General features: G+C 35.4%; 2 protein-coding genes across 3 annotated transcripts; both read right to left on the bottom strand.

Moving 5' to 3' along the window:
* Positions 1 to 7,920: 7,920 nt before the first annotated feature.
* On the bottom strand, positions 7,921 to 9,806 carry LOC131537150 (whey acidic protein-like). The gene is made up of 4 exons (XM_058770437.1): positions 9,602 to 9,806; positions 9,280 to 9,378; positions 8,893 to 9,015; positions 7,921 to 8,623 (listed from the first exon to the last, which is right to left on the bottom strand). Exons 1-4 carry the CDS (start codon positions 9,690 to 9,692, stop codon positions 8,577 to 8,579), a joined length of 360 nt encoding a protein of 119 aa, XP_058626420.1. The 5' UTR covers positions 9,693 to 9,806; the 3' UTR covers positions 7,921 to 8,576.
* Positions 9,807 to 15,654: 5,848 nt separating this feature from the next.
* Positions 15,655 to 21,698, bottom strand: LOC131537020 (protein SCO1 homolog, mitochondrial). Of its 2 annotated transcripts, none has more exons than XM_058770229.1 (7): positions 21,440 to 21,698; positions 19,634 to 19,750; positions 19,385 to 19,475; positions 19,049 to 19,246; positions 18,194 to 18,286; positions 17,993 to 18,108; positions 15,655 to 16,031 (listed from the first exon to the last, which is right to left on the bottom strand). In XM_058770229.1, the coding sequence occupies exons 1-7, from the start codon at positions 21,611 to 21,613 to the stop codon at positions 15,897 to 15,899; spliced, it is 924 nt and encodes a 307-aa protein (XP_058626212.1). In that variant the 5' UTR covers positions 21,614 to 21,698; the 3' UTR covers positions 15,655 to 15,896. The 2 variants fall into 2 exon arrangements, with proteins under 2 accessions (XP_058626212.1, XP_058626213.1); XM_058770230.1 differs by having other exon boundaries at positions 19,634 to 19,747.
* Between the last annotated feature and the right edge of the window lie 221 nt (positions 21,699 to 21,919).

Raw genomic sequence — 21,919 nt, 5'->3', positions numbered from 1 at the left:
ATAATCATAGCATATTGGGACCACCGACTTTCCAACAGAACAAAGTACGGTGAGCATTATAAAAGCATTATAAGCGATGAGTTAAATTATAGGACAGACTATTAAAGAAACTGCAGAATATTCTCAGCAGCTGTAATTTGTTATTAATTCAATATGAATTGCTAATAAATAGTGTTTTCACTATATTTTGGATATTAATATCCATTGCAGAATTGATGTTATATGGCTCGTTCAATGAATCGCTGGCCGTAAAACAAGGATTGTGTCTAAATTCCCTATAAATTCTCCCTAGAGTCTTTGAGTATAATATGTTCGATGCAGAATATTAAATTGGATTTGTCTATGTTTGGTTGCTATTAAAGTAGTCTGCATTCTTTCCTTAACACACTCCCACTCTACCAGATCATATTTGCAGTCAAGATCTCATTCCCACCTCTGTTTCAAGACTACATGGTCGAATAGCTTAAAATTATTTGATAATGTGCTGTATCCAACAGAAGCAATACCTCTTGGAGAGGAAACAATCTTGTTAAACATAACATTTTCAAATGGCGGTAGAATTGGAATTTTAGGAAATGTCTTGGGACTTGCAAATATTTGGAAAAAAAAAAAAAAATGCGTTTTGGAATATTGTATGTCTGGGACAGCAATTCAATAATCATTGGCATACACGTCCTTCTGTGTCTACTCACCTATGCTTTTAGGGTGTTCTCAGCAATACCAGGAGGTATAAGAGGGTTTTCCAGAAGATGTAAATGTTTAAGTGGAAGAGTACTAAAAGGGCAAAATTGTGTGATTCCACCCAAATGTATTAATGGATTAAGTGAATGTAGATAAACAACTTTTTGACCCAAAAAATGAACAACCTTTAATGGGATGGAACTCATCTCCCACTGTTCTAGGCTATAACGGTCCATCTATCAAACTTATCAGGGTATCCATATAGGCTGAAGTTGCAATGCTAATTAATGCCTAAACCTGGGAAAGTTCTGCCTGTCTTTCTTATATGGTGCTTGAAATTTTACCTTTCCACAGAAAGCCAGGAAATAAAGACTTGGGAATGCTCAAGGGAGAGACTGAAAGTTACAGATCTCAGTTCAGCTGTTCTGAAACTGGAGGGAGGAAAAAAACCCCCCAAAAAAAACACACCACAACACAACTCATTTCAGGGTATGTCAACTCAGTTCAAGTTTGAACTCCGAGTTAGGGACCTCCTTACTGAAACCTTTAACAATTATTAACACCACAAAGCAGTTTTTAAATTGAAGTATGAGATTTATTTGGATTACAAACAGGGAAAACATCTAAATGAATCACTGAATTGATCTCCGAAGAGAGGAAAAAGAAAACAAATCAACCTCTTAACTTTTTCCGACACACAACTCTGCACAGATGAATGCATGCATGGCCACAGGTGGTTGGGCAACACTTCTTTTTCTTGTACTTCTAATTTTCCCATTAAATTCAATGCATTACTTGCGGTTTCTTTGGAATTGTGCAACCTAGCAGTTTCCGAGCAGAAAATGTTCATAAATTTCTCTTGTGTTTCTTTTGGAAGACCTCTAGCATCCATTAACAACCAAAATTCACTGAAAACAGGCAGCCAGCATGCATGCAGTCACAGAGTCCTCCACAGCACATCCTCCATGGGATGGCACAACCATCAGCTTCTCTGGACAGTGACCGGGTCTTGCAGAAGACGATTCAAGAGGATCATTAGGGGAAGCTAGGGAGAGCTGTAATAGTGCACTTCTGTAGTCCAGGGCTTTGCAATTGGTGCATCAAACCTTCATATAAAATGGCCTACATATTTATCGGCTTCAAAAGAAAATAGTTTAAATCTAATATTTATCGCTAAACTGCGTCAACTGGCTTCTTATTTAAGAATAAGAAGCTATAGTTAGTTGCCCATGTTATATTGCAAGTAGTTGTTAAAGAGGGAAAGATAAGAAATATTTGGATTAGTTTATTCTTTCCTCAGGATTTGATGGCATTCTGGTAACAATTGTGAAGCCATATTGATACTAGCGTTCTTTTTCTACAGCCTGAGCTCTAAGACCTTGATTAGCTGGATCAGGTGTGTTTGATTAGTGTAGGAGCCAGTAATTGAGCTGAATGCTGCGTTACGCCGATTTGACACTGCAAGTGTGAGCAGCGCCGCGTATATTTCGGCTTGCGTGTTAAAGGGATACTCCACCCCAAAATGAAAATTTTGTCATTAATCACTTACCCCCATGTCGTTCCAAACCCGCAAATCTTCGTCAATAATTGATTTTCATTAAGTGTGTTCGACTTGAAGCGGCGCTGCGCAGATTGATCAGTGTATGACACACTGATAAAAATAATTTTGTGTTGAAGTAAATACTACAGAAAAACAAATGTAGCTTCTACATTAAATAGGCCTAATTTAGTTCAGGCAAGAATTTAAATAAAAGAGTGAATTCAATATTAGTACTCAATTTAAGCTTGTAGAATTTAAAGTTTGAACTTATAAGTATATTTTACTTGGAATTGTTTGTAATTTTTACAAATATTGTTTAAGTAAATATCACCGTCATTGTGTATGATGTACCAAGTATTCAGGTCATGTGTTCATTCAGTTAATAACTGTATTGAGTCAACATATTACCTTAAAATGAATAGCGAACAGTCTACTTGCTTACATAAGGCGTTTTTTTTTTCCAGTGCTATGTTGTTTGAGTAAAGTTTACAAACCGTGACTGAGTGAAATGCACTTGAGTACTGTAGGGTAAACTTAATTATTTTAAGTAGAAATTACACATCAAACTCTACCTGGCCACGTTAAATGTACTTATTTCCTTTACTAATTTTAGATAACTTAGTTAAGTAGATTTTACTTAATTACGTATTTAAATTTTACTTTAAAAATATTCGTGCAAAAACTTACAAAATAATTAAGTAAATTTAACTTCTTATTTTTTTCAGTGCATCAAAGTACCGTGAGTGCGAAAAGAGAGCAGATGGATCCTGATGCTTTCGAATCAAGATCAACAGTGCAACATACACTAAAAAAGCTTTTACTGTTATAAAAACACAGATTTGTGAGCATTATTGGAAACACACCTCGTGCTTGTTATCACAGAATCTCTAACCCAGGTGTAGGCAACTTCGGTCCTGGATTTTGATAAGGGTTGGAGCTAACTCTGCACACCGGCCCTCCAGGACCGAAGATGCCTATCCCTGCTCTAACCAATGAGAATAATGTTTGTCGTCATCAAGGCTTTCGCAGCCGATTTTGAGCAACTGCAGTGCCTGACCTTGGTGGCTGGTCTCGTTTTGCTCTCCCGGTACTTTGACGGCACATGTGATCGTACATGTGGCGGCTGCAGCGCCGATCAATGTCGGACAAAATCGGTTCTAACTAGAATGCATTGCTTTTGTCAGGCGGCAGCCGATCTTAGCGGCGCCCCATGAAGTCGAACAAGCCTAACGACAGACTTCAGCCATTGAATTGAAACATCGATGTGCTGTAGGCTACAACTTATAATAATTTGTAAACTGGCTGCCTTAAAATGTTGTTTTAAACAAGCTAAAAAACCTAGGCACTCCAGTAGTGTGAAAAAATTAAAAAGCCTTTATTCATATAGCTTTAAAATTGAAAACAACACATTTGAACAACACATTGTGCACGACGCCTTCGCCTTCATCAGGGTGTCTGTTTACAAACACACTCAGTCACATGACATAGTCACCGGAACAGGTATCAAAGCAACAATGAGAGAATTACTTATCATAATTATAATCATACCCAATAAATTCAAAACAATTCAAGCGAATATTAAACACTGTAGCTACACTCTCAGAAATAAAAGCTGTCACTGGGGCGGTACCTTTTTAAAAGGTACACTTTTGTACCTATTAGGTTCAAATATGTACACTTTAAGTACTAATATGTACCTTTAAGGTACCAAAATGGACCCTTTAGGTACAAACATGTACCTTTTGAAAAGGTACCGCCCCAGTGACAGCTTTTGTACCTTTATTTCTGAGAGTGTAGCGAATATTAAAAAAAGTAGAAAAAAACAATAAAGAGATATATAGCCTACACAAATCTCAAAGTAATGGCAAGGCAAGGCAAGTTTATTTATATAGCACAGTTCATACACAGTGGTAATTCAAAGTGCTTTACATAAAAGGAAGTGAAATAGTCATTAAAAATAATAATAACAAGAAATTAAAAATAATAATAATCACAACAATAAAAACAAAGTGATTTAAAAATTGATTTAAAAAGAATTTAAAACATTTAAGAATAGAAAATTATTATACATAGTGCAATCAGTTCGGACGTAGCACAGTGCTCATTCAACAAATGCACAGCTAAACAGATAAGTTTTGAGTCTGGATTTAAATGTGGCTAATGTTTTAGCACATCTGATCTCTTCTGGAAGCTGGTTCCAACTGCGGGTGGCATAATAGCTAAAAGCGGATTCCCCTTGTTTTGTGTGAACCCTTGGTATTTCTAACGATTCGATCCTAATGATCTGAGTTAGGTTTATATTCAGTGAGCATATCTCCAATGTATTTAGGTCCTAGGCCATTTAGAGATTTATAAACGAGTAAAAGTACTTTAAAATCAATCCTAAATGTAACTGGAAGCCAGTGTAAGGACCTGAGGACTGGTGTGATATGCTCAGATTTTCTGGTTCTAGTCAGAATCCTGGCAGCAGTGTTCTGGATGAGCTGCAGCTGTCTAATGGTCTTCTTTGGAAGGCCGGTGAGGAGACCATTACAATAATCCACCCTGCTGGTGATAAAGGCATGAACCAGTTTCTCCAAGTCTTGACTGGAAACAAAATATCTAATTCTTGCAACGTGTATCCAATATGTGTATCCATATCATACATCCAAACTAATTCTGAAACACAGATAACACTATTTTTGTATGGCCATCATATACAAAAGGTTTAAAATCCTATCAAACTTGGCAGATTTAAACAAATGGCCAAAAAGGTTGCACCCATGGATGTGATGTCCCTGGAAATATGCCAAATTGTCCATAATAAAGCCCAAAATTTTCAGCTGTCCTATAGACGAAATATTGCTATCGTGCAACAGTCGTGGTGATTTCTATGATCGTGGCTTCTATCAGTGGTCCTATGTCCAGAGGTTCAAAGACGGCTGTTGTCACTGTCTTGCGACCAAAGATCGGCTACGATAATTTTCTGAGAGTATAAGAAATTCAGCACGATCATCACACAGTATGCTACTATAATATGTCTACTGGCCAGTCAAAAATGCAACATGAAATGGTTTGTTTCAACACGAGATAGCGTTAAAACTGCTTACCTCAATCCTTTCCCTTCCTCTTTTGCAGCTTTCCTTTTTTTCAGCACAGATACAATGTAAAACTTTTTTTTTTTTATTGAAAAAAACAATAACAACTATTCTTATCACTGTCAAATCATAACAATACAACAATAACAATCCCGGGTCATTCAGTCTTTCAGTCCAGAGAAAGTGCCAAGTCCTTCAGCAAAGCCATTGTTCTTAATTAAAAAATTAAGTTTGTATAGAGAAATCAATAGATTCAAAATACATTATTTAAAACTTTAAAAAAAAAAGAGAAATTTTTTAAAAATTACATTTATGAATATGATATTTGGCTAACTGGAAAATAGGGTTTATGAAATAGCTATCACTTTAATTTTCACATTAATGAAAAAAAAAAAATTCTATAAGCATATTTAAAATTAGGATTTACATGACACTTGATAATATCATAAAATGTCACACCAAAATATCGTTATGAAAGAGTAATTTCAAAATGTAATGTTTCAGGTTTTTCTAAACCGAAAGAACAGTTGGTATTAATATCGTTCTTAAGTCTTAAATGTAATTTCTCTCATTTTGGTAGTTAGTAAGCATTTGTGAGGTAATGGCCAGACTTTCTTCCACATTGTAAAAAGTGATAAATTTACTTAGCTTAAATTTTTTTTAAGTTAAGTCAACTTCACTTTTTACAGTGCAGGGAATATCACTTACAAAGCCATTCCAATAGGAGATACATAAATCACAGAAACACACTCCTTCTGAAACAAAAGTGAAAGTGTGTTTCACTTTCAAAAGGCTGTTTACTTACAAATGTTTTGCAAAGATCTACTGAGTGACAAGAGACATTAGGTTTATTGCATTAGGCACATGCATAATGCAATAAACAAGCAAAACATTTCAACTATTAACACAGCACTTAAAGGAATAATTCAACCAACATTATTCAGAAAATTCTGTCAACATTTACTCACTCCCATGTCATTATAAACCCTTGTTCATGCTCAGAACACAAATTAAGATATTTTAATGAAATTTGAGAGAATGAATTTTAATGAAACTTCTATCCCTGTACTGAAAAGGTTGTTCACCTAAAACTTTGGCATTTCAAAGAGTTCATAAATAAAAATTATATAATAAATATGAATTGAGCAGTTTAAGTCTTCTGAAGAGACGCAATTGTAGGGATGTATGAATTAGGGTTTAGAAAATTATAATTTATTCTCATTATTATTAGTACATTTATATCAGTATTATATATATATAGTTTTTATTTTTCTTATAATGTCTTGTAGCCTGTATTAGGGATTTACACTCACAAAAACTAAATAAAACTGCATGTAGTTTCATTTTTTTTTAATTGATGTGAACTTGTAGCAAAAAAAATGATAATGCTCTAACAAACACTGAATACAAATAATGAATGGGGATTGACAATGAACATTAAAAAAATACATCAGAAAGTAACAAAAAAAATAGAAAATACAGTAGACGTAAAGAAAACCAAGTTCCAGTGAAATACTGTATCTTCAGGATCCTCTGCGATGCCTTTAAGTCCATCATTTTGGTGTGATTGAGTGGTTTCTCTGCAGATGATGAGGTTGTGAATGTGATGCATCTAAAATACACAGTTGAGTTTAGAGTTAAAGAGTGTCCTTGTGTTTATGTAAAACAATTATGCTTATGAAGGCCATAAGCAAAAATAGACACTTATAAACAGTATGCCATTCGTAACATTAAAAAAGAAAAAGAGAAAGCTTAAATATAGCTTTAGCATTTATTCATAAACCCAAGTAATATTTTTATTATAAATATCTAAGAGAAATTTAACAATGGATCATGAACTCAATATCTCTGTTACTTAGTGGAGAAGAGGAGAGTATCCTTAACTGAACAGATCTGGTCACACTAAAGAGAAAAATACATTGTAACTGGTCTCCCAGTACCAACATGAATGTTATAAGTTATTGACATAAGAAATCATTTTACCTGTTGAAACTGTTGACAGTCTGTGTAGCTGGATGGTTGAACTCCAGAAAACCAGTAATAAGATGCTTTGTTACAGATTTTAAACACAAAAAGGCAGGAATAAAGAACCCTAAACTCGGTTCTAAATAGAAGTGTTACTACATGTAACAAACCTTTAATGAACCATCTTTTTTAGTGTACACTTATAATGCAATGCTAATTGACAGTTTAAGCTATTACTATATAATTTGTGTTATTTTATTTTAGTGAATACACTTTATATAATCATGTGATCACGTCTCTTCAAAAGACATTTTGAAGCATCAGAATTTTAGGTGAATAGTTTTTCAGTGGATGGACATAGATCTCAGGTTTGTGTACTGAAGATGAACAAATGTCTTATCGACATGACGGTGAGTAAATGACCAAATTTTCATTTTTTGGGTGAACTCAATTAAGACAAAGAGGACAGCAACAGCAGTGGTAAGGTCACGTATATATTCCAGCACAATCTGCAGCTCTAGTACTACAGCTAGGCACCTCTGGGTTTGAGTGTATTGTGGCAACATCATCTTCCAGTAGATAAGATGCTCATCTTCATCCCCTTGGATGGACATCCTTTGGCTCGAGTAAATTTTAGGTTTTTACTAAATATTGACATTAAATGATTAAAACATAACAAATAAATACAATTCTGTATAACTACTAATTCTACAACCGGTGTTAGTATTTTCAGCAGTGAGTGTATAACCCAGAGATGGCGCTTTGCTCATGCGCAGTGATGTGAAGTTAACCGCTCAAATGAAGTCAAAATATTGAGTTTACTCAACTTTATGGTCATTGAGCGAAACAGTAAACATTCAGTTAACTTTTGATGTGCAAACTCAACATTTTGCTTAAAAAAAAAAAAAAAAAAACACCCCCCCAAACAAACATGTTTTACCAGCTTCAGCAGATTTGAGTTTGCTCAACTTGTTTTTGTGGGAGTGTCTCAATTTTTTGTTGTATAAACTTAAAACAAGTTGAGAAAACTCAAATCTGCTGAAGTTTGACTTAATTTTAAGCTGGCTCAACTTTTTTTTTTTTTTTTTTTAACAGTGCACAAAACCAAAGTTCTACCAAGCCATTTATTTTGTCACCACAGTTTTGTTTGAATAAAGCAACAAATTGAAAATAAATCCAGTAGGCCCGTTTGTTACACAAGATCAGTTGTTCTGTGGCCCTTCCCCCACACTGGATCACTGCATGTACAGCCACTGTGAAGTGTTGGGCAACACTTCTGTGCGGCAGGACACTGGCCATCATAGGAACATCTTTTAGCACGCTGGAATCTTGATTGGTTTGGGATACTGACCTGGCTCCACTGCATGCACACAGATAGTCAGCTTTAGTCAGTCCATTTAGTGGCATTATTCAGGCTTAAGGTACACAACTCAATACTCTGCATTAATAGCAAATTTGACCTACAGAGAAAGTTATATTCCAAGTACGGTTTCATTATGTAAAGCCATCAGGAGTTTAAAAACGGTCCTAGTTTTAAAAAAAAAAAAAAAACACACACACAACTAAATTTGACACCAAGAAAGACAGTATTGTTAGTATTAGCCAACCCAATCAATATAAAGTGTGTACCTGTATATGGAGCTATACAGCAATGTCCACATCTATTGCGGCAGCACTTCCTGTTCAGACAGGCGCAGGACCTGGCACATGATCCTCCTAAAAGTGTTTTAGGTGGACACACTCCCGGCTTTGCTGTTATACAGACACAACAGAAAGCATGTCATAGAATGCTGAACATCTCCAGTCACTTAAACTAAAAATTGTGCTCCAATAATATTCAGGTTTTTCCATAACATTTTAGGCTTTGCTTAAATCTTATACGTTACTTGCGGTTTCTTTGCAATGATCAAATTTACTAGCAATTGGAGTTAAAAAAAAAAAAAAAAAAGAAAAAAAAAAAAGGGGGGGGGGGGTTCTTTGGAGGACCTCTAGCACCCATTATAAGCTGAAACTCACTGGAATCAGGCAGTATGCACACAGGCTCAAAGTCAAACGGACAGCATTTGTCCCCTCCAGGGCAGTCTCCATCAGAAGAACACTCTTGACAGAACTTATCTGGACAGTAACCGGACAGAGGATTGTTAGGGAGACCAGCTCAGCATTTCTAAATCAGAGGCGTCACAATAGGAGTCTCCAACCTTTATTCAAGTTTCACATTTATCTGCTTCAAATTAAATGAGTTTAGAAACCATTCATTCCTAAACTTAATTTTCAAAGAGAGTGGCACTAATTTCTGCATTTCCTTGTGCTGTGCAACCAAGGTAACAGATCTTCTCACCTGTTTGACTTGGAGTAACATATGTTGCGCTCAAGTATCCAGATAGACACAACAAAACAGCAGTCAGCAAGCAGTACACTTGAGCGGTCATCCTCTGGACCTGTGACCTCTGAATGATCTGCTGGAAAACGTGCAGAATTAGTGCATCAGGAGGCGAGAACAGCAAAACACACAAAACTAAAACTACAGTGTTGCTGCAATAAACTGCTTTAAAACTGGGGGGTTTAAAGATCCAGGAGAGCTGGGTACCTCCAATCCTGATCAAACTCACCTGCCTGTAGTTTAGTAATCCTGAAGGCCTTGATTAGCTTGTCCAGGTGTGTTTGAGGTTGAATGAGATCAACGGGAGGATCGTGCGTTTCTATGGCAACACTATCACCTGCCAAACGAATACGCAGTGGTCAGGTGGTGCAGCGATCACGTGGTACAAGTCGGACTCGACGCTCAGAAAGTTTGCAAGTTGTAATTTGAAATAAACTCCTACACCTCTTTCACAGAGAAATAACCGGTATTCTGAGACGGAAATAAGTGCTCTAACATGTGCTGAAACAATGCCATTTCACTCATTTTCCATTCTTGTACTTCATGTGGGAAGCAATGCATTGGATGATGAGGTCTCAGAGGATTTCTTGTTCTGTCCAAAATACTCAAGAAACTGACCATCAGGTCCCACCAGATACATTATGATGTTGTGATCAACCTGCGGTTATGATAAAATACAATATATCTATGCTGAGTACAGGCTTGGGAGACTATTAGAAATTATTTAAAGGTATAGTTCACGCAAAAATGAAGATTCTGTCATCATTTACTCACCCTCAAGTGAGGAATTTTGGTAACCAAACAGTAGCCTATAGTAGCCATTGACTTCCATAGTATTATTTATTTATTTATTTTTCTCCATTCTGTGGAAGTCAATGGCTACTATCAGCTGTTTGGTTACCAATGCTCTTCAGAGTGTCTATTTACACTAACTCCGCCCACCAACGTGTGATTGGGATAGTCACCACTGAAAAAAGATGCTCGAATACTTCTGGTGACTTCACTGCCTGTTGGCAGTTTAGAATGCAATGAGCGATCCAGTCATTATATATAGGTCAGTGGTTCAAACCCACCTTTTGCTGAACTCCCCTTTCAAATCTCATATCGCATCGGAAAGGCATTTATTTTCAATAAAAATGAAGGAAATAATCAAAAAGTTGAAAATAAAGTATCGGGTAGGGTATACTATATTAGGGTAGGTGTAGGGAAGGCTTTATTGACCCAATAAGGCAGCATCCATTTAATAATTTGAATTAAAATTATAATTTACACTCAATACGTTATTATTGCGTACTGTTTTATAATGTACTACAATACTGAGGTGCAGATAATTGCCACTATTTGCAATACGTAGTATAAATAGCAGACAATCTTGCTATTTTAACATCTATAGCTATTTGCACTTAGTGTAAATAGCATCTTTAAAAAATACTGCTATTTTCACTTAATGTAAATAGCATCCATAGCTATTTGCACTTAGTGTAAATAGTGTATATCTCTAAGAAAATATGCTATTTGCACTTAGTGTAAATAGCATCTATAGCCACTGCCATCTTCTTTTGGATGAGTAAATGCTGACAGAATTTTCATTTTGGGTGAACTATCCCTTTAATATTAGTCAAGATAACTTTCTTCTGTCAGGTTATTACACAAGTGTTTATTTCTTCTGCTGAACACAAAGAAGATATTTTGAAGAATGTTGGTAACCAAAAAGTAGCCATTCCAAGGTATTTTTTTCTCTCCATACCTTGTAAGTCAATAGCTACCGTCATCTTTTGGGTGAGTAAATGATGACAGAATTTTCATTTTGGGTGAACTATCACTTTAATAAGGCAGGAAAATATCTGTTTTCTCACATCAGGTTATTATACATGCAAAACTACATTTTTTACATTATACACTAAATGCTCACAATGTAGTCGTTGTCTTCATCTTTTGGGCCTTGGCTGTAATACACTCTGTAGGCTCTGGAGACTTGCTCGATCTGAGCAGCTGTGCCTGGCAGACCGATCAGCTTGGGGGAAAACTCTGCATGCGAGACACTGAAAAATATAATTGACATGGAATCATATTACAGCATTCGGTGAGTGTAGAGTGATAAAAATGATCCCTGCTCATCGTATGGGTGCTTGAAAATGCTTGAATTTTAATGTAGTGTTTTCAAGGTTTGAAAAAGGCTTGGATTTTGGATAAAGTGCTTGAAAATGCAGTTGCATTGGTTTAATAATAATTCGCTTTCTTACTGAATAGTTTATCATTTCTAACATAAAATAAACCTAAAACAGCTCCCCTCGATAATTTTCAAGGTGCATTTTCAAGATTTTCCAGCACTTTACAACTGTGGTAAAATACGTTTACATACTTGAGTTCTTCACTTTAAATCAAATTTTATTGTGCTATTAAGAACCACCTGTCTGGTTTGTATATAATATCAACTTGGAAGGGAGGAGGACGGACACCCGGGAGGGGGCCGGCAGACAGAGTCCAGGGAGGTGATGAAGGAGGGAGGAGCCAGGGAGTAGACAGGAGGGACTTGGAGCAGGCGGTGCCAGGTGGGACCCAGGACACAGCCATAACGGTGACCCACGGTGATTTATTATCAGTGTTGAAACTGTTGTGCTGCTTACAGTTTTTTAAAATTGCTTAGACACTAAAAGTGATATTTGAGGCCCACTCATATACCTAATCTTTAGACCAAGTCTGCAAAACTATACGCACATTACATGCTTTAAACTCAGTTTGAAAATTGCTTGCTAAAGATCATGTAGACAAGCCAGAGAACTATTGGAGAAAGGTTTAATGGATGGATGAAACCAAAATAGAACTTATTGATTTAAATGAGGAGCTATTATGTTTGGAGAAAAGAACACGCTGCATTCCATCTTAAGAATGTTATCCCATCTGTGAAACGTGGTGGTAGTATCATGGCTTGGGCCTGTTTTGCTGTATCTTGGCCAGGACAGCCTGCCGTCACTGTTGGAACAATGAATTCTGAATTATACCAGCAAATTCTAAAGGAAAACATCAGGACATCTGTTTAAGAACAGAGTCTCAAGAGAACGTGGGTCATGCAAGCAAGACAACAACCCCAAGCACACAAGTCATTCTATCAAAGAATGGTTAAAGAAGAACAAAGTTAATGTTTTGGAATGGCTGAGTCAAAGTCCAGACCTAGCAAGCAGTTCATAGGAGGGAACCCACCAACATCACAGAGTTTAAGCGGTTCAGCACTAAGGAATGGGCTAAAACTCCTACATGTTATTGTGCAGCACTAATCAGCATTTACAAGAAACTTTACCTTCAGTTACTGCAGCAAAAGGGGGTCAGACCAGATACTGAAAGCAAAGATTCACATACTTTTGTAACGCACAGATATGTAACACTGGATCATTTTTCTCAATAAATAAATGACAAAGAAAATATTTTTCTCTCACTTGTTTGATTAGGTTCTCTTTGTCTACTTTCAGGACTTAAATGAAAATATGTTGATGTTTTGGGTCATATTTATGCAGAAACATGGAAAATTCTAAAGGGTTCACAAACTTTCAAGCAGCACTATCCACGTGGCGCCTCATACAGCGCTATATAGGCTATATATTGACTATTGACTTGTTAGAGCTGCTTTACAGCAGAATGTGAATTTGATACTGATGTGAAACAATCTATATTGTATAAAGCACTTTAGAAATAAAGTTTACTTTCTGACTTGTATGCATGTTCAGTATACAGTAGATAGATAGATAATGTATGTATACAGTATATATATATATATATATTAGGGGTGGAACGGTACACAAATGCACTGTAAAAAATGATATGATGAAAAAGTCATGACAACTTATGTTTTAAAGTTACTTTAACTCATAAAAATAATTTAAGCAATTTCAACTTTTTTTTGTAAGTTATGCTAGGTTCAACTTGATTTTTTAAGTCAGTTTAATGTTATTGAAATTCAAGGAGACCAATTTAATTCAGTGAACTTAACATTTTAAGTTCTAACTTACTGGCACACTGTAAAAAAAAAAAAAAAAGTTGAGCCAACTTAAAAGTTTGCTCGACTTATTTTTGTGCACTGTAAAACCAGACAAGTTAGGTTAACTCAAACTGTTTGAGTAAACTTATTGCCTTAAACCATTTAAGTTTTTAAAACTAACAATTATGAGTGCTCTGAATTTATTTCAGTTGAGTTCACTAAAATAAGATATACATTGCAATTAAGTGATTAATTGAGTAATAATTGAGCATTAGTGATGAACACTTGCTGTTAACAAACATAATCACTGAAGAAAAAGAAACACAAGAACAACTAACTTTAGTCACAGCCTTAGATGAAATCAATTGAAATAAAATACATTAAATCTCTCAAGATCTGAGTAAACAACCCCACAAACAGCATCACCAGCTCCACTTATTAATAATCAGACTGACTTTATTTCTGTCAGACATCTACAGAAGATCTTATTGAGAATTAACTAAGGTTTAGATGTTGATTTATTGTTTCATTTGAAGTAACCATGTTAGAGATCAGTGTCTGCTTTAGATGGGCTCTTGACCCTTGACTTCTGTTTTATTTTATTTTTCCCCTCCTCTTTTTCTCTGGTTGTTGTAATCATGTGTTCCTCAAACATATTTGTTACAACTCAAAAGCCCAGAGAAAATGATCAGTAGTTGGTTGTTATATGTTTATAATGATCATCTGTTAGCGAACTGATCTCATTGTGTGTCTAATCTCTGATTAAATGGATGTTGTATTGATTATAGTAAAAGTGATTCTAAGAGCCAGTGGTTCCGTGATAGTCAGTTAATAGAAAGGACTTTCCAAACAGTTTGTCCACAAAAAGTTTTAATCTATGGTAGCATCTAGACTCACACAGACATCAAGAATCAGCTTATGAACCTCTACAATGGTGACCATTATGAAACAAGAAAAAAAAGAAAATTCATGCTGCAATGCATGCTGGGTACTAGCATAGTACAAAACTCATCCATGGATCCCAGCATGCATTGCTGCATGATTTTTTTTTTTCTTTTTATATGGTCACCATTGTTGAGGTTCACAAGTGATTACATTTTTTTTTAACTTGACATGATTAGTTGAAACAACTAATACTGAAAAGTCCAATCAACTTACAGAGAGCAGTTCAGCGCCAGTCAGGATTTTACAAAGTGAGTTAAAATGACTTGTATTTGTAATTTGTTTATACTTAAAAATTTAAGGCAGCTACAAAACTTACGTTTTTAAGTTGAAATTTTTACAGTGTGGTTACGTAATGGTTAAGTACGTACCTCGGTTTTAACAACACAGTTCAGTACGATTTTGGTACAGCAGGGGGAAAAACTAAACTTTTTTTTTTTTTTAATAAACAGTGGTTTACTGATCAAGTTGCTCTCTCTTTAAATACATTCAGTTAGTTTATATTTTCTTAGTGATAAAAATCTACCTCAGCTTATGCTTAAAACTAGGGAGCCCTTTTACAGTATAAGGTTACAATTAGGCCTAACAACTTAACCCAAACTTAAATTTAATTACTATTTATTTTTAAATAGATGGTCAACACTCAACTTTTTAAAAAATTGTATGCAAACATGTAAATTGCACATAATGCAGTTTTTTTAAATTAACTTGTAAATAATAACATTTCTAGGTTATTTGTTAAAATAAATTCAATTACACACTGGCTGTCATTGCATGTTTCATAACAGATTAATTTAAACATACATTAAATAATTAAACATGTTTAGTAAAATATAATGAGTATATGGTGTAATATTTTGGTGTAATGACCTCAAAATTTACATACAGCTTTTCTGAGTCATTTACATAAAACTATGTTGTATCAGCAGGTGTCTCCATGTAAGTAAGAATTGGTGATCAGAAAGTCTTCACCTTCATAATGAATTTGATTTATAGAATTTACAAAAATAAATCATAAATTTATGTATTGAATGTATTGGTGTAAGGTTGTGATGTGATATGGTACCACACAATTCATTAACAAAACGCATTAAAAAAAATTCTAAATCAGAACATAATTTATTGAAGTTGAATTCTCTGAATGTCATTGCTGTTCACTGAAACTAAAAACAAGTGTCAAAAAAAGTTGGACTGTAAAGAAATGGGGAATGCTACAAAAGTCTTTGATTTCTTAAATTAGAATTGCACTTCAAATCAATATAACCCATTTCACAGAGAAATGATGGTATTCTGAGACAGAAATAAGTGCTCTAATGTGCTAAAACAGTGCCATTTCACTCATTTTCCATTCTTGTACTTCCTCATGTAGGAAGCGATGGATGATGCAATCTCAGCAGATTTCTTGTTCTGTCCAAAATACTCAAGAAACTGGCCATCAGGTCCCACCAGATACATTATGATGGTGTGATCAACCTGCAGTTACGAGAAAATACAATATACGCATGCTGAGTACAGGCTTGGGAGATTATTAGAAATTATTTAATTAAACAGACAGTTCACCCCAAAAATTTAAATTCTGTCATCATTTGCTCACCCTCAAGTGTTTCTTTCTTCTGCTGAACACAAAGAATACAACCCGAATTCCGGAAATGTTGGGACATTTTTTAAATTTGAATAATTTCAACTTTCAAATCACATGACCCAATATTTTATTCACAATAGAACAGAGAGAACATAACAAATGTTTAAACTGAAAATTTTTACACTTTTATCCACTAAATGAGCTCATTTCAAATTTGAAACAACAAAGGGCTGAAACAACAAAGGGCTGAAAAAGCAAGACATTTAGAAAAGATTCAGCTGGGAGAACATCTAGCAACTAATTAAGTTAATTGACATCAGGTCTGTAACATGATTAGCTATAAAAGGGATGTCTTAGAGAGGCAGAGTCTCTCAGAAGTAAAGATGGGCAGAGGCTCTCCAATCTGTGAAAGAGTGCGTAAAAAGATTGTGGAATACTTTAAAAACAACGTTCCTCAACATCAAATTACAAAGGCTTTGCAAATCTCATCATCTACAGTAAATAACATCATCAAAAGATTCAGAGAAGCTGGAGAAATATCTGTGGGTAAGGGACAAGGCCGAAGACCTTTGTTGGATGCCCATTGTCTTCGGGTCCTCAGACGACACTGCATCACTCATCGGCATGATTCTGTCATTGACATTATTAAATGGGCCCAGGAATACTTCCAGAAACAACTGTCGGTAAACACAATCCGCCGTGCCATCTGCAGATGCCAACTAAAGCTCTATCGTGCAAAAAGGAAGCCATATGTGAACATGGTCCAGAAGCACCGTCATGTCCTGTGGGCCAAGGCTCATTTAAAATGGACTGTTTCAAAGTTTCAAAGTGTTCTATGGTCAGACGAGTCCAAATTTGGCATTCTTGTTGGAAATCACAGACGCCGTGTCCTCCGGGCTAAAGAGGAGGGAGACCTTCCAGCGTGTTATCAGCGTTCAGTTCAAAAGCCAGCATCTCTGATGGTATGGGGGTGAATAAGTGCATACGGTATGGGCAGCTTGCATGTTTTGGAAGGCACTATGAATGCTGAAAGGTATATAAAGGTTTTAGAGCAACATATGCTTCCCTCCAGACGACGTGTATTTCAGCAGGACAATGCAAAACCACATACTGCAGCTATTACAACAGCATGGCTTCGTAGTAGAAGAGTCCGGGTGCTGAATTGACCTGCCTGCAGTCCAGATCTTTCACCTATAGAGAACATTTGGTGCATCATTAAACAAAAAATACGTCAAAGATGACCACGAACTCTTCAGTAGCTGGAAACCTATATCAGGCAAGAATGGGACCAAATTCCAACACCAAAACTCCAGAAACTCATAACCTTGATGCCCAGACGTCTTCAAACTGTTTTGAAAAGAAGAGGAGATGCTACACCATGGTAAACATGCCCCAGTCCCAACTATTTTGAGACCTGTAGCAGGCATCAAATTTGAAATGAGCTCATTTTGCGAATAAAATCGTAAAATTTCTCAGTTTAAACATTTGTTATGCTATCTATGTTCTATTGTGAATAAAATATTGGTTCATGTGATTTTGAAAGTCTTTTAGTTTTCATTTTATTCAACTTTAAAAAACGTCCCAACATTTCCAGAATTTGGGTTGTATATTTTGAAGAATGTTGGTAACTAAACAGTAGACAGTAGCCTTTCCAAGGTATTTTTTTTTCTCCATACTGTGGAAGTCAATGGCTACCATCATCTGTCTTCTTTTGGGTGAGTAAATGATGACAGAATTTTCATTTTGGGTGAACTATCCCTTTTAATATAAGGCAGGAAAATATCTGTTTTCTCACATCAGGATATTACACATGGAAAACTAAATTATTTTACATTATACACTAAATGCTCACAATGTAGTCGTTGTCTTCATCTTTTGGGCCTTGGCTGTAATACACTCTGTAGGCTCTGGAGACTTGCTCGATCTGAGCAGCTGTGCCTGTCAGACCGATCAGCTTGGGGGAAAACTCTGCATGCGAGACATTGAAAAATATAAATGACAAGGAATCATATTACAGCATTCGGTGAGTGTGATAAAGATGATCCCTGCTCACCTTTGATATAGGCTGCCAGTGCTTCTGGTGTGTCTCTATCAGGATCAATGGTGATGAGAATTGGTGTTATGTCTGGAAGGGTTTTAATTCTATCTGTGACAGAAAATTGACAGGCTTTGCTTGAAAATGTTTCTTGTGTTATTTCCCTTTAAAATAAATGCCACTTCTTGTGATTTTATTGATTTAATAATTATAATACAAAAAAATAAGTATTACATAAATAATGTATGTAACGTAATTTAATATAATATAAATTGTATTTTTCATATAACATATTTCCAAAGTTTAATGATACTTTAATATCAATCAGATATTTTAAAACATATATGTATATTTAAATGTATTATATATATATATAAATAAAAAAATCAAGCACCTATTTCATTGCAAAAATTTAATTATTGTCATTATGAACTATTTTTGTGTTTACGAACATCCAGTTCTTGGAATCACAAAAATAATTATGGTTAACTCTTAATATATTGACACTCCCAGTTTCTGTTCATAAAAAAGACTGAAAACAAGTAGCTTTATCATAATTACAGTAGAACATACTGGTGGAAGTATAATAATTTATACAAGGGGCCTCTGGATATGATGTTGGACAATTTGTAAAGCGCATTTCCAAAGTCCAAGGACACTTTAGTATGACTTTACTACTACTTTTAAATTGAATAGTAGCTTAAGTGAACAAATACTTTATGAGCACTGAATAAAATACAATTCAGCTTACAGACATTTTCATATGATTTTCAAAAATCTAAAACGAGAAGTGAATCAATGCTGAGAGCTTTATAAAGCCCATATAAATCTAAACTGTGGCTCTACGTAATAAAAAATGAAATGCTACATTACCAATCTCATCGACAGCCTCAATCATTTTCTCCATTTCATCAGGACAGATGTCTGGACAGTGTGTGAAACCGAAATAGATCAGCAGCCACTGGCCAAGGAAATCTTCACTCTTTGTGGGTTTATTGTTGTGGTCGACGAGTGAGAATGGACCTCCAAGTGCTGCTTTTCCCATCGACTTTGTTCTTTCTTTCTCAATCACTACAACACCAAAAACACATTAACAACAACGCTCTCATTATGATGTGGAGCACTTGCATAAAATAAGGATTTCAAAGCAATGTGGTGCAGATGAATCACTTATACATGCTGTTCAGGTGCATAAATCCATGTCCTTACTTTCCTCTTTTTCTCTCTTGAAGTATTTCATCCCTAGAAGAAGACCTCCTCCCAATGCAAACGTGACAGCAAGAGACTTCCATGTAACTGGCTGCGGAAAAGAGACATCAGTACCATTGGTAAGTTTGAAGGAAATACACTTAATAGGCAGTAATGACTGAAGAAATGTTGAACAAATCTGAGAAGTGCCCTACTTTTGGGCTAGTAAAATGGTAAAGAGAGCTGTGTAGTGCTGTAAATGAAGCTTACACCACTCTTCCTGTTGTTTGATTTGTCTCTTTTAGATGAGGGTGGTGGAGGTAGAGTGGACAGAGGCCGTATGTTCAGAAAGGACACACATGGTGCTGCCCTACACGTCCTTAACTGCTGAAGAAGAAGGTCACACAGAATAAATAAAAGGCAGCGGCAAATAGATATAAAAAGTGCAAAAAGCTATAGATTTTATTTAGACTATGTTAAAATAGCTAGATTTTCTGCTATTTATACTACTTATTGCAAATAGTGCCAATTATCTGCACCTCAGTATTGTAGTACATTATAAAATAGTATGCAATGATTACATATTGAGTGTAAATTATAATTTTAATTCAAACCTTACTGGGACAATATAAGCCCTCCCTAAACCTACTCGATACTTTATTTTCAACTTTTCGATTATATCCTTCATTTTTATTGAAAATAAATGCCTTTCCGATGTGATATGAGATTTGAAAAGCAAGAAAAAAAAAGGTTCAGCAAAAGGTGGATTCAAACTCAGGTCGATCGCGTCAAAAAATACCTATTCTTAAAACTTCTCAAATAACATGAAGTAACAATACGTGACCAACATTTGTTTTTCAACCACTGAAAATGGGTAATATTCAACAATCTGGACATGGAGCCTCATTGAGGTCCCCATAGCTCTGGGACTGAACGATGTAGGGCCTTGAAAATGAAGATTCCAAAAGAAAAGTTTATTAAGAACTAGAATCTAAAATCATATTGCGATATCTTTAATACGTCTTGAGTTACAGACACGCAAACGCAAACTTTGGACAAAGAATATTTATGGCACTCAGGCATTGACAGGTATGGTCAATGCAGTTGTCTTGACAGAAGGAAACAAGATACATTTCTAGTTTTAATATTATTTGTTCTTCAGACTTTCCTCTATAAAAAAATAAAAAAAAATAAAAAATAAATATCATATTTTTTCAAAGTGACACACATTTGGTTTTTGACCACTATAGATGTATACAATTTAACAAATTAATCCTGGAGCCATATTGAGATCCCAATATCTCTGGAACCGAACCATATAGGACCTTACAAATCAAGATGCCAAATGGGAAGTTTGTTAAGAACCAATATCTAAAAGGGTATTATTATATCTTTAACACTTTTTGAATTACAAGCCTGCAAACTTTGGAGAAAAAAACTTGAAAACTGCTCTTTCTCCATTTTTGAAAGGTCACCACTGGCACATAATGCAACAAAAATAGCTAAAGTCAACAGATTATACTAATAGATCTACCAATCTTGGTGTAAAAATAACATAATGATGCTGCCATCTTTCTGAAGTCATTTTTAACCCCCTGTAATTTGGTTCTGAATCTCAGGTGCAAAATAGTGCATTATTCATCCATGACATTTAATATCTTGTCTTTCATTATTATACATATCTATCTTTCTTCAGAAAAAAAAATATTAGCAAAAAAATAAAATAAAAATTGAGCTAGGGACCTTTGGTTGAATTGACACGGAATGAGCTTTGTCGTAATTATAGGAGAACATAGCCTACCAATGGGAATGTAATAACTGTTATGAAGGGCCTTTCAATATTGTGTTGAACAATTGGAGTCAAAAAGGTTGGGAACCACTGATTTAGACAATATGCCTGTGGCATTACATAAAGGTATAATAACAATTAACACATTTAAATGAATATAAAAATGATTAAAACTAAACAGGCAACACTTCAGTCAGACTAACTACTTTACACAAGAAGCCGCAGGTAAAGTATTTAGTATTTATGCCAGTATTATGAATGAATGAATAAAACAGCCAGTGACCTACCAGTGTGTTGCTGTGTGACAGCACTGCACGTGCGTGCGCTGATCCGGACACACTGCAGGGGCTTTGGACATTATAACATTTACTGACACATATCGATCTGAACGCCTGACATCTTAAACTCTTTAAACTGAATACTACTCCTGCTAAACCAGTAGTGCTGAGAGTAAACATCATGCTTCCTCAACGCGGAACTGACCGTCGGTTTACACAACCTACGCTGCGTTTCAAAAGTCGCATACAAATGACTGACCCCGAATCAGCTGTTCAGACTATAAAGGCGAACTGAACGGCGATCAAACTGACACGAACTGATCTGAGGTCTGCTTGAAGACATGGACTAGATAACGGATATGACGCAGGGTAACCTCGCTTCTTCGCTTCCTATTTTTCGCTTTAAAACCCGATAAAAACGATGAAATAATAAACAAACGATTAATTAAAAACGAAAAACGAACTTGAACTGAAACATGTATTTGTTTT

The sequence above is a fragment of the Onychostoma macrolepis genome, chromosome 03, assembly GCF_012432095.1.
Source record: "Onychostoma macrolepis isolate SWU-2019 chromosome 03, ASM1243209v1, whole genome shotgun sequence".
NCBI classification, from domain to species: Eukaryota; Metazoa; Chordata; class Actinopteri; order Cypriniformes; family Cyprinidae; genus Onychostoma; species Onychostoma macrolepis.
Note: the sequence above shows the minus strand (reverse complement) of the source record. Positions and strands in the feature narration are given on the sequence as shown.